The 14,090-nt window shown below is 37.3% G+C and overlaps 1 protein-coding gene across 8 annotated transcripts in view; it reads left to right on the plus strand.

Annotated features, from left to right (window-relative positions):
• The window catches only part of RERE (arginine-glutamic acid dipeptide repeats), a 392,196-nt gene that overhangs the window by 244,667 nt on the left and 133,439 nt on the right, over positions 1-14,090 (plus strand). For all 8 annotated transcript variants that reach the window (XM_053920116.2, XM_045190485.3, XM_045190486.3 and 5 more), the window contains one exon: positions 3,195-3,299. In XM_053920116.2, the coding sequence (XP_053776091.1) occupies positions 3,195-3,299 (105 nt within the window). The remainder of the gene's footprint in view (positions 1-3,194; positions 3,300-14,090) is intronic.

The raw sequence follows: 14,090 nt of genomic DNA on the forward strand, positions 1-14,090 counted from the left end.
ATGTTAATAAAGCTAAGGGAAAAACCCTGTCTCTAAAGAGTATGATTATGATATGGTAATTTCTAAAGCTAGTATCATATTTAATGGGAATACCCGAGAGACATTTCCACTGGGATCAGGAACAAAGCAAGGATGCCCACTACTTCCCCATTGTCTTAGAGGTACAGTGCAATTAGGTGTTTAAAAAAGGGTAAAGAAGTAAAACTTTTTTTTTTTTTGCGAGTAACAGCATATCTGGAAAATCTCAGAGAACCAATGGTTAAAATATATCAATTACCAAAGAATCAGCCGATTAACAGGCTATAAAAGTAATGTACAAAATTAATGGTAGATAGTCACATTTATTACAGCTTTATAGTTACTTATCAGATGATATCTTTCTATTCCTACCACTTTTGTCTTTCTGTAAACCAGTCACATGGTCCTCCCCAGAGAACATTTGGCGATCATTTCAGATACTTTGATTGTCACAATGGTGTCTGGGGGGGGGGTGCTGTCAGGTAGAGGTCAGGAACGCTGCTAAATACAGGACAGCCCCTGACACCAAAGTGTCAGCAGTCTGAGACTGAGAAACTCTCTCTTAAACATACTTACTTTCTAATGCCTGTGTTAAGAATTATGGGTTAGTAGGGTTTTTAGATTTTTAATTAATACATCAACTAATTATTCAACTTTAAGGGTATACATGAATTTAAACAATAACAAAGAATAATAAAAGAATAATCACTTTCCTTTAGTAATGGACAATGATAGTGAAAACAACTTATTTTACATAGCACTGAATAGTATACAAAGTTTCATAGACTTTTTCATATGCTTCTTATATGATCTTGACATTTTTATGAGATAGATATAGTAGGTATTTTTATCCCTACTTTTTCTTGTCTTCAGGGACTAAATCACTTCACATAGATGGGTAGTAAGTTGTAGAGTGAGTTCATTCTTCATCTGTAAAAGTGATCTTAACCCACTTTTTCTTAATTCCAGCTAAATACTGGAGGGATATAGGTCCTGTGCCTGACAAGTTGATGCCTGGTCCATATTTTCTTTAATTGTATCTTGTGCTTACAATAGAACTTTGTGCAGTGATGAAAATGTATAAATCTGTGCTGTTCAATATGGTAGCTATTAGTTACATGTAGCTCTTTAAATATATACTAATTAAGAAGAAATAAAATTGGTTGGAGTGTTTGTCTCATACACCAAAAGGACATACACCTAGGTTGTGAGTTTAATCCTTGGTCGGAGCATGTACAGGAGGCAGCTAATCTCTGTTTCTCTCTCACATTGATGTCTCTCTCTCTTCCCTCCCCCTCCCTTCCTGTCCCTTTTCTATGCCCCCCCCCCCCGCAATCAACAAACATACTCGAGTGAGGATTAAAACAAAATTAAATAAAATTTAAAATTTATTTCTCCTTAATTGTGCTACCCATATTTCAAGTGCTCTATTGCCCTGCATTATCTTCTAATCGGTACTTCCCAAAGGAACTTTAACAAATCAATAGAATTTTTTTTAAAGATTTTATTTATTTATTAACAGAAGGAAAGGGGGAGAGAAAGAAAGGGAGAGAAACATCAATGCGTGGCTGCCTCTCACGTGCCCCCTACTGGGGACCTGGCCTGCAACCCAGTCATGTGCCCTGACTGGGAATCGAACCTGCAACCCTTTGGTTCACAGGCTGGCACTCAGTCCATTGAGCCATACCAGCCAGGGCCAAATCAATGGAATTTTTATTTAATTTTAAAAGTAGCAATTGTTAGAGCCCATCTTAGCTCCTGCCCATTACTGAGGCTTTGGTCACAGTTACTTGAGCCCTGTGAGAAAGGAGGACATTGCCTTTTCATTTCTTGGCAGGAAGTGAATGAATGTTCATGTCCATGTGGATATCCCTCAGCCAGTTTCTTTCACTAACGCCTTGGCCATTAGCTGTAGTGTATGTTGTTAACGTCCAACTCATGGAGTCCTATGGGAGTGGAATGCCTGGTCAAGCAGTAGGAGGTCACATTCCAGGAAGGATCCTGGTGCGCTCTTGATGTGCCAAGTTCATCTACTTTAACCACAGCCTTTAGCTTCTATTTGGCATGAAATTTAACTTCTGTGACCACAAGCAAGTTGAAGTTCTTAAAATCTTCCTGCCTTCTAGGAAATAAACCTTCCCTACCTTCTAGGAAATTACCCCAACATGTACACACCCACGTGTGCATGTGTATGTGCATATGCTTGTGCTTGTAGAAAGGTAAACCCTACTGCATGGTATAATGTTGCTGACATTTACATTTGGTGCATGGAAAAACAGCTTAAGGAGTTGTGCAGTGCTGGAGAGTTTTCAGCAATATGTGGTTTAAACTTTTGTTGGTAGATGAACTTGGGAACCTACTTTTACAAGATTTCCCGTGGGAAAGTGTTTCCAATTTACAATCATTTAATGTTACTTAAAAATTGAAAGTTGTTGTTTGTATATTAGAACTCATCTACATATTTAAAAAGTTAAAATTGCTCTGTTTTAATTTTCAAGTCAGTTTATTTCTTGTATGTTAAAAGAGAAAAAAATGTATCAGTTATATATTTTGCCTGTCATAAGGTAGCAGGAAGAAAAGGCCCATTTTGCTTTGATGATGTAGAAGGGTTTTAGACAGATATTTTTTATAATTTAACTGTAGTTTTAACTTTCCCTTATCATTTCTGGTTTAATATCCTTTCATCAGTCCTGCCCTCAGTTTCTCTTTGTGGTTTAATTTTACTCTATTACTAAAATGTTGAGATCAAAGCAGTTAAGGCCTGGCCAGGTAGCTCACTTGGTTAGAGTGTTGTCCCAATATGCCAAGGTTGCAGGTTCAGTCCCTGGTCAGGGCACATACAAGCATCAACCAATGAATGCATAAATAAGTGGAACAACAAGCTGACATCTCTCTCTCAAAAACTCATTAAATAAAAATTTAAAAAGCAATTAAGTTGTAAAGTTGTAGGTTGAAGCAGTCGTGAAACAAAAATATATATAATACTGGGCATTTTCTTCTTTTGGGAACTCCCAATTTTCTTAACAGATAATTGTGGAGTTTGTAGCTATATTCTGCATGTTCTTAGAGTGATGTGGATTTAGTTGTATCTTCTCCCACCCCTACCCCTCCAATAGTATTTTGGTTTGCAAAGCAATAGAGGTATTACTAATGTATTTTTGTTTGTTTATTTTCAGAGGGAAATGTAACATCTCTCATTTTTCTGACATATTTGCTGCTAGAGAGTTTAAAGCCCGAGTGGATTCATTTTTCTACATATTAGGCTACAACCCTGAGACAAGGTAAGTGAGTCACTTGGGCTCACTCAGTGAGAACGTTTGCTTTTCTCACTCTGTGTGTGTGTGTGTGTGTGTGTGTGTACACATATCTGGGAATATACTAGCAACATTAAAAAATAAAAAGTCCCCAAAAGCCTATATAGTAAGCCTCTTTGGCAGGAGTTGTAATTAATGTCTTTGGTGTCTTCCTATTATAAAAAGAAAAGAAAGGAAACATGGGAAAATTTGAGTTTAGAGAGGGCAAGACAAAGACTTGTTTATTTGATCTGTGTTTTAAACTCATTATGAATTAGCAGGTTATTACGTTTTGTCACACCTTCCATGATACCATATTGAAAACACTAGGACTTTATGGAAAGTTCTTTGGTTAGTCATTTGTTTTGTTCATTCAGCAAAACCCCAGGAACACTCACTGAAGTATCTCTAGTAGGGCTGTTGGTAAGATCCAGTTCTTGGTAAGATCTATATAATAGGTAGAACTATTTATTTTTTATTAAGGACAAAAAAAAAAAGAATGTTAGCAGGTGATCAAGTAGTCTATGCTTGGGACACCCAAGACATAATCTATGAATATAAGGATTTAGAAAGCAATAAAAGATGCTTAGCTCAAGAAAGTAAGTTGACGAACTGCATTAAATATAATAGGGAGATGGGTAATTGCTTAGTGAAAACCTTTTCTTACATGCTGAGAAAGTTCTTACATGCTGAGAAATTACATGTAAATTGAGAATGTTGCTGTTAAGACAATCAACCTAGGGTCAATAAAAGGCAACATATTCCTTTGCTGTGGTTGTAAGAGGCTGCATAAAGCTTCATATATATATTAGTGTCTCTATAAGAATACTACACAACAGCTGTAATGATAGTAGTGTAATGATCACCTTTTTTGGCTTTAGAAAATAGTGAATTTGAGCTTTTATTTTCTTTGTCAAAGTTTGCCCTGTTCCAATGACAAAGAGACTGACCAATGGTAATATTTCAAAATCATCTTATATTTTGAAATGTTTATTCTACATGTGCATGTATTGATTGCCCTGTCATGTCTTCCTTCCTGTTGCCCAGATGAACTGTGGAACACTTGAACTTGGATTTTTGTCTAGATACAAAGGAGTCTGTTATTTCAGTGGTGTCACATTTAACTCTTTGATAAATAGTTGTCATATTGCACAAGCTAGATGGTATTAGTGAATTGACTAAATTGCTTTTGTATTTTAAATGTTTGGTTCTTAGGTTTTTCACAACCAACTAAATTATGTTTTCCTGGTTTGGGTTATGCAACTGCTTTTGCTGAATGCTTATTAAAAGTGCTATATCACTTAATCTATGTAAGCTAGAAACTCACAATTTCCTGTCTCATTTTCATTGTATGTTGTTGGCAATCATCCAGAGTGATACTTCCCATTTGTTTTAAAATGTTAGTGAGGTGTACGATGGGAGGATATTCTTTGTCTCTCACTTGAAAAAGCAACACAGAGACATGCCTTTGCAGTGTGTTTATAGGCCCTGCTTTCTGAGTCACTTCTGTGAGTACTTTGACCTTCCTAGCCACCATTTATTCATTTTTGTGCTTGTGTTATCCATGTCCAGCTTTGTGCTTGGTGTATTGTAAGTACTATAGGGGTGTTGGATGAATTGAAGTGAACAAGTATTTGAATGCCTACTTAGAAGTAAAGTTTGTGACAGACCTTAAACTTCTCACAAATTGAATGTAAAAAGTGTATCAGTAGAGCTGGTGTGGCCCATGGCCCACTGCCTGGGCTCATTAGTTTTTCACCTGGAACCACTTTATACCTGTGAGCTTGGGGTTGGGTGTACAGTTCCTACAGTTTCTCAAATGATCAAAATAGTGTGTATGATTTAACAGATCGTGGGAAAACTGTGTTTCTTTCACCTGGCTATGCACAACCCAACCTTTAGAATGCTGAGGGTGCGTTTCCTTGCAGAACTGACCCGTTACCTCTGTTTCTGTCTTTGTGTCAAGTTTGTGAGGAATAGGGCTGTGTGATGTGCTGGTTTCTGGGTATTTCTTCCCCTGATTTGAATGAGTGTGACTGGTATGCAATCATAGCTATTTGGTGCTGTGTGCTGACTCAGTGCCCTGAGTCATTTGGAGAGGAAATGTCAAACTGTGGGAATAATCCCTGGAGGTGTAGTGTAAGACCACTGCTAAGTAAAGAATGGTGATTCTGTGACTGCAGACTTTGATGACTGGTCCCCTCCTCTTAAATAAGACAGGAACTTTGCTCTAAGTGAGCAGTTGAAATTGAAGCTTAAGTAGAATTATCATTTCTCATAGCAAATTTTTTGATAGTATTTCAAAGTTGATTTATTATGTTACTTTCCTTAATTTATTAGTATATTAGCAAGCACTGAAAGTTTAGATTTTTTTTTCATGTTTATTGTATAAGTCTTTCTCAAACCCCAGTATTTGGCTACGTTTTTATTTTTTCCCTAACCTGGTTTTTATAATGGTGTTTCTGGTCAGGGACCTGGTTGTCCAGAACTTTTGGTTCTGATGGTGTTAGTTTTTGGAACACTTATGTGATTAGGGGAACAGACTTGTCATTGCCTTTAAAATTTGGGAGATCCATAATTTTATCTTTAATTGTACAATCTGAACGCTCTGAAAGAAATCAAAAGATCTGTGGTCTGAGTTTGGTGCTGACACTCATTTGATTGTCACACTTGAGTAGATGTGATGCTGTTTAGTTCTGAATTTTGTTCACTTTCTGTGAGCTTGCACAACTTGTGCAACAAAAGTAAAAGTACTAATGTGATAGGCTAGTGATCATTTCTCAGACACTATTGGAGTATTACATAGTATATGGTACATTCACTCTAGTTCCGTTCTGAATTCTGAAAACCCTCTGATGCTAAGGATGTTAGCTAAGGGATTGTGACACGGTATTTTTGCTCGCCATGATGTTTAAGGAACAAAACTTAATTGAGCAAAAAAAAAAAAGGAGGGGGTCAGATGTTTCTAGCTTTAAGTAGGATACAAGGTACAAGGGGCTGACAAGTGAGAGAGGCTTGAATCTAATGCTAGCCTAAACCTGGAACCCTTAGGTAATTGGGCTTTGCTTTTGGAGTTTGTTTTGGCATTTCTGCCCTCGGGGTGTTGTTCACTTTTGTTATATGTACAAGATTGGTCCCAATTTTACTTCTGTAGTCAGCATACTGTGACTGAGGCCAATGAATTAGGAGGGGAGGAAGGAAGTAATGGTGAATGGAGTTCCAGAAAGAACAAAAGATAGTGGCCACTTGAGAGGAGATAACCTTTATCTTTAAATTATGAAGCATGAACTTTCCCAAGGACCAGTCCATTTTGTTTCCCCTTGCTTATAAGAGTTCTTTAGGTCCCAAAAGTGCATTTAGGAATAGTGATGAAAACATATAATTAAAAATGTAGCATTTTGTATTCATAGTTACTTATACATTGTCTCTTTTTCCCTCTTCCCCATACTGTCTTTTTTATAAAAGCATCAGTGGTCTTGGTCTGCAGCAGGTAACATCTGATTATTTTCTTAGTTCTTTGTATTTTCAACAAGTCTTCTCTTAGTAATCAGGTGGAAAAAAAACCTGTTCTCCTATCTTACCCAGAAGAGAATGTACTTGATCAGCTGTGCCCTCTCCACTTTTCTTCTTCCAGGGAGGAGCTTCTTTTTTTTTTTATTTAAGCAATAATGAGGCTTAAGGATTATTATCGTTGTATTTAGTAGCAATCATAAACTGAGACATTTTCAAGGTTTTAGGTTTAGTCTCTCCCTGACTAACAATGGCAATAATGTTACTAATAATAGCTGCAGTTAGCACCAAGTGCCCGGCACTGCTGTGAGTGTTGTACTTGCATACTTCATTTTACTCTGCTTTGTTTCGAAGCAGTCTCAGTCTTACAGAACTGTTGCAAATACAGTAAAAGACCCTTTCTTAACTGAACCATTTGAAAATATGTTGTCACGATGAGGCTATATCCCACTCTAATACTTTGTGTATTTCCTGTGAACAAGGGCATTTTCATACATAACCACAGTGCAGCCCTCAAAATCAGGATAGTAAAAATTAACTATACCATTAATTTCTCAGACCCCGCTCAAATTTTATGAATTTTCCTACAAAGATCTTTATAACAAAAGGGTGCAGTTCACTGTTAGGGATTTAGTTGTGGTATCTGCTTAGTCTCCTTCAGTCTAGACCAGTTTCTCAGTCTTTTCTTCACTTCATGATCTGTACTTTTAAAGATTATAGGCTAATTATTTTGTAGACTGTCCCTCAGTTTGCATTTATTAATAATAAGGAAGCTGCCCCTCAGTTTCCTTAGTATTAGATTTAGATCATCTGTCTTTGACAGGAACAGCGCAGAGGTCGTATGTTCTTTTTCCGCATCTTGTCAGGCGGTACACAATTCTGGTTTGTCCCTTTGCTGGTAATGGTAACATTATTGGTTTGATTGGTTGAGCAAGGTGTTGTCCGCCAGGCTTTGCAGCTGTAAAATTTCTTTTTCCTTTTATAACTAATGACTGTTTATGGGTGTTTGCTTTGAGATTATATAGATATCCTCTTCCTCATCAAACTTTCAACTTACTCATTTATTTATATCAGGATGGATTAATGGCTTTCTGGGATTTTTTTAAAGATTTATTTACTTATTTATTTTTAGAGAGAGAGGAAGGGAGGGAGAAAGAGAGGGAGAGAAACATCAATGTGTGGTTGCCTCTCATGCACGTACCCCCGACTGGGGACCTGGCCTGCAACCCAGGCATGTGGCAACCCTTTAGTTCGCAGGCCAGCACTCAGTCCACTGACCCATACCAGCCAGGGCTGGCTTTCTGTTTTAATCAGTTGTTTATAATCTGTTACTAATCATTTTGAGGTCAGTTTGTCACAGATTTTGGAAAATGATACTTAGAAACCAAGATCTGGTGGTAGTTATGCTCAATATTTTGTGTCACTGTTGTCAGACCTTTGAGCAAACAGAGCTAGGGTGTGTATGTGTATGTGTATGTGTGTGTGAGTGAATGCACACATTTACATCCATATTTCTGTATCTTTGTGTATCCATGACTTAATAGCAAATTCTCCAATTCTAATCTAATATCAAGGGTTCCTACTAGTTTTGGCCTTTTTCTTCTTCTGTAATCCTCATCTTTAACAGTGAGAAACCTTATTTCATTATCCTTGATATCTTTACTTCATTTTTCTAGCACTGACTTTGCTCTTTCCCACACATGGATGGGTTTTGACATCTTGAGTTGTATCTTTAGTAGATTTAGCATTTGATATTTCTTAGGGTGACCTCAAGGAGTCAAATTTGTAATATCGTCTGTTCAAGGCGCATCAGATAATATCTACTATTGCCATATAGTAAATGCTTACTCTGTGTTAGATCCTCTAATTCCAGTAATAGCTCAGTGAGATTGGTACTATCTTTATTTTATAAATGAGGAGATTGGTACTATATTAAATAATGGCCTAAGGCATGCAGTCAGTAAACAGGAAGCCTCAAGCCTGTTTGACTCCAAAGCTTGTGCTCTTAACTTCTGTGATTTCATTATAGATAGATTCATATACAACTTAATTTTCTTCTAACCATGTGGGAGATATTTTAGTTTTTTATGAAGAAAAAATTGTGCTCACTAGAGAATAATTTGACAAATATATAAGTTGAAGCAGCAAACTGAAATAATACATAATTCTGTAACCCTTATTTGTGGTTTTCCTTGAATATACATCTGTGGGTATAGGTATATGTGTTACATAGTAAGATCGTAATTAAAATATTGTCTATTTTTAAATACACATACAATCATGTATGCTTTTATTAAGTTATTCTTTTATTATGAGCACAGTACCATGTCATTAAAACATTTTACAAAGATATTTGTAATTAAAACCTTGTATACCATCATAGGGATGTCCCATCATATATTTTTTCTCATATTTTGAACATTTATGGGTTTTCCAGTATTTGGTTATTCTAAATAATGGTGTGACCATCTTTTTTTTCAGGATAACTCTTTGTACTTATCTGATGAAAAGTAACAGTCTAGGGCTCATTCATTTCAATTAATTTGGACACGAGACATTTCAAGTTTGATTTCTGTTTTATTGCAATCACCTTTTCTATGTATCACAGCTGGAAGAAATAGGAAGTGGGTAAAAATGCATCCCTCCTCCCTTCAAAGGCAGTTTTCATAAATTGTTCAGGACACCCTTTTGTTCTCATTAGACCAAAAAGAAATATATATATAATTATACTCATGCTTTACAGGTTAATTCTACCAGTGTTCCAGAAGACAGAAAAAGATGGTGTAGGTTAGCCGAGTCATTTTATGAGGCTAGTAAACCTTTATTCCAAAGCTAGATAAAACCGTACAGTCTGTAGGTCAATCTTACTTATGGACATGTATGTAAAATGCATGTAAAATGTCTAAATACAATATTAGAAAATAGAATTTGGTAATGCTTTAAAATATACTTGTCCAAGTTGGATAATACAAGAACGATTTAATAATAATTTATCTCTTAACATATTTTACCAATTCAGTATATTGAAGAAAAAAAAATATGCAGTCATTTTGCTGTAGAAAAAGTGCTTGGTAAAATTTAACACCCTTTCAAAGCGGAAGAACTCTTAGCAAATGAACTGTAGAGTGAAACCTCCTTATTCTGACGGACTGCTTACTAACGACATACAAGCACCATTCTTAAAGGTAGAGCGTTGGAAGTATTCTCTTTAAAGTCAGAAACAGTGTATGGGTCGCCATGTTCATTAAGGCATAAAAAAGGAAATACATGAGAATTGGGAATGAAGAAATGAACTTTTGCGAATACAGTGTAATAATTTTATTATAGAAAATCTGAGAAAACATGAGCACATTATTAAAACTGATAAGATGAACTAGTGTGCTTCGCTGGACCTAGGTTCAATATATATAAAACTCTTCCATTTCCACAGTAGGGACAATCAGAAAATAAAATTTAAACAAACTGTTTCTGAAAGCTTCCTTTATTGATGTGAACTTAGTACTAATTAGAAGTCAAGTAGAATACCTTTTTTTTCAAGTGTTTTCTTCTAAAGATTCCTTAATTTTCATTGCTGTTTTTGTGTTACAATTTTTTGTTAATAAATAAAACATTTTAGACACTTTTATATTTCTGGTAATTAGAAAACTTAAAATAAAATCTAGGAAACTTCCATGTTACAACTCTGACTTTACTTTTGACAAACATAAATTCTGCTCACAAAATATTAAGTATTGTGAGTGAACAAATAGGTTTTTCAGTCAGTTTCATGTAATAAACCTTTTTAATTTCAGGAAGAATCTATTAGTATAGTATTTTCATTTTACCTGTTCAGCTGCCCTTTATTCAGAAGTGTTAGTGCTGCATCTATTATTTGCTAGGGATTCATTGGAGGAGAGAAGGAGGTCTAGGATCCAGAGATGATGTGGATGTACCTGGGATCACCAGACTTCTGTGAAGACCTAGTGATAGGCCACAGAAGGAAGCACTAGGGCAGCTGGTGTGCAGGTGGAGTGTGCATATCCCTGCAGGCAGCCAGGCGACAAGTCAGGAAATGTGCTGGCAGGAATGAGGTCCAGGCAGTAAGCAGGTATCTAATGTTCAAGACAACCAGTGGAGGAGAAAAGGCCCTGGTTGTGGAGGCCCTTGAGTGCTAAGTGTCATTCCAGGGTGTCCTTGGTGTAAGACAAGGCTTGGCCAGTGGAAACAGAGCCCATTTCTAGCACTGGAATTTATGGTTAAAAGTGGCACATTGCCTTACTTAAACACCAAACCACTAGGTTTTAGGGCTCCTTGATTTCTCTGACGAGAAGGACTGCAGCCATATTTTGAAGTTGGACTGAACTTGGAGCTGGACGTTAAGTGGACGCAGTTTGGGAATTAGAGTACCATGAAGCCGGTAATCAGGCAGCCAGGTCACTCACTGCCACCAGTGTGTCCACCCTCCAGACGTGGGAACTGATGATTGAAGGCCAGTACAGGTATTGTTTGTTTGTTAAACACCTTTTAAAAATTTCAGTGTGGAATTTTATATACACAACTTAAAGGAGAATTATGAGGTTAGTACACAGAACTCCCATGTATTGTTGCCCGCAGTTCACCAATTAATATTCTGTAATACTTAGTATTTTATTTTTATTGATTTTATCTTATGTATTATCTCTTTAACTTTATTACAGGTTTGTTTTATTATCGCTCTTTCTGCCATATAATTTTCCCTATTTGCCATCTTTGTTTCATTACTCTGTAGTGTTTTCCTTTCCTGAACCATTTGGAAATGAATACTGGACATCAGGCTTTTTTCCTCCTAAGTATTTCAATATATGGTTACCTCAATCAGGAAAGGTAATGTTGACATCATACCTTAGAGGCTAATATAGTCCATAATCAAATTTTGCCAATTTTTTGAATAATGACCTTCATAATAATTTTCCCTTATGATCACACGTTGGCATTTAGTTGAGTCTCTATCTTTAGCCGTTCTTTGTGTTTTTTAGCCTTTTTGGGTTTTTTTTTAATCACATTGACAGTTTTGTCACATATTCTTCACTTTGGGCTTATTCCATGTTTCCTCGTGATTAGATTCAGGTTATGTAATTTTTGCCAAGAAATACATTGTAAGTGATATTGTGCCCCTCTCAGTGCATCAGATGTATCTTCTGAGGTACAAAAGAGAGAGTTGGGTGGTTCCAATAAAGATGATTTTGATACTTTCCTTGCCCACAAAGAGCTTAAAACAGGGGTGTCAAACTCATTTTCACCGGGGGCCACCTCAGCCTTGTGGTTGCCTTCAAAGGGCTGAATGTAATGTTAGGACTGTATCAATGTAACTGCTCCTTAACAGTTAAGCGAGAACTCGGCATTGCCACCGGATAGAAACAAGGTGCCGGGCTGGATAAAACAAGGTGGAGGGCCAGATTTGGCCTGCAGGCCTTGTGTTTGCCACCTGTGGCTTAAAATCTGTTAAGAGAGAGGAGGCACCTCAGAAAAAGCTATGTTAAGTTAAGGGGCAGCAACACAAGAACAAAATTCTCCCAGGCTTCCTAGCTGGTCTCATAAGGAGGTGTCTCCAGAGAGAAGTTGGTTGGAATTGTGATCAAGTGGGTGAGTTCCCCTGGGGAAGGCATATGAAAGAGAAGAGAATGAGCCGAGTTGCCACTGAGGGGTGATGGGGAGGGGAGTCTGTCGGAGTGCTAAGTGACAGCTGTGAGGTGACAGTGTCAGGAAAGTCAACGAAGATGATGTTGAGATGGGCTGGGATCACCACTGGGATCCACTGTTACCCAGAAAAGGCTATAGGATATTGGTGACTTGCCCCTAGAATCGTTCAGGGCCTTGTGGGACCAAAATTATAGCACTTTTTTTTTTAATTGATTTTAGAGGTGGAGGTGGAGAGAGACATCTATTTGTTGTTCCATTTATGCATGCATTCATTGGTTGCTTTTCTTGTATGTGTCCTGACCAGAGATCGAACCCGCAGCCTTGGCATAGTGGGATGACGTTCTAACTAGCTGAGAGCTACCCGGCCAGGGCCTAGTCATGGTTTTTGACTTGCTAGTAGAGTAAGGATGTTTTGCTGTCATCCATGGAGCAGTTCTCATGGTTTTTCAGAGTAATGGTGAATTTATGAAATTGTTTTCTGTTGATATCTCCAAGGAAACATTTTCCATGTGAAGAGGTGTGGTAGTTTTTTCTTTTTTTTAATACATGTTTGGTGGTCATATTTATACTATTTAGCTGGTCATTGCTCTTGTTATTGGACAGTCTTTTTCTGTAGACTGTTTCTAGTTACTTCTGGGTCATGTTATCTTATATATGAGGAGGGAAAATGGTCTTTCAACCTGCAGGTACTTGGCTTCACGTGCTTATTTAAGTGCACCTGGCATTTCTTGTGTTGCACGTTACGTTTTCAGCATGGTGAGGGTTTTGATTTAATCAAAAGGTCAGAGCCTTGCTGATTTGGTAGTACAAGCACCAGCACTGGGTGGGACATGGGTCGGGGTCTCCACTGCCTTTAGGAATCCCAAGGACACAGAGGACTCTGTTAAAGCCATTTCTAATTTCTTCACACTATTGCATTTGGAGGAAACAGACTTGGCACTGTGGTTTCCCACCCTATCTTGTCCTTTATAAATTTTAGGGAGTTTCATGGCTTATTTTTTTTTTTTTTAATTATAACCAAGTCATGACGTAAAGAATCATCTCTTAGTCGGAAACACATCCAGAGATAAGGTTCCCTTACGGCCTACAGCCCAGTTTGCCGCCGCCCTCCCTTTTTTTTTTTTGAGGAGGTTCTGGGAGAGGGCATAGGTGTATTTTTAAGGATTTTAACAGAAAATGTTTTGACTCGTACTGTGGGCAACAGGAATACTTCATAGTTCTCGGTATGATTAGGGTGTTGTGGCCTTGGTTACATGGCTTTAGCAGTCTTTTCTGATTAATTTTAAATGAATTACCTCCATGGGCAATGTTCTAAACAATTGCCTCAAGTCCTGAGTCAGGAGACCCCCAGCATCTTCAGGTGCCAGCTATTAGTGACTGGGTGTTCTTTGACCTCTTGATTAGGACCTTCCTGTCTTTCTTACTGTTAGAAGTACATTTTTTAAGCTTGACATACCTGATGATTGGGTTAGTATCACTGTAGGAAATGTTTTTTTTTTTAATTATTTGGGGAGATTTTAGAACTTCTTGTCTAAAGGGGATGAAGCACTCTTTACATAGAGTAAGTATTATTTAGGTACTCTGCTTTAAACATCTAGCCATCTACACTGA

Source organism: Desmodus rotundus, chromosome 3, assembly GCF_022682495.2.
Source record: "Desmodus rotundus isolate HL8 chromosome 3, HLdesRot8A.1, whole genome shotgun sequence".
NCBI lineage: Eukaryota > Metazoa > Chordata > Mammalia > Chiroptera > Phyllostomidae > Desmodus > Desmodus rotundus.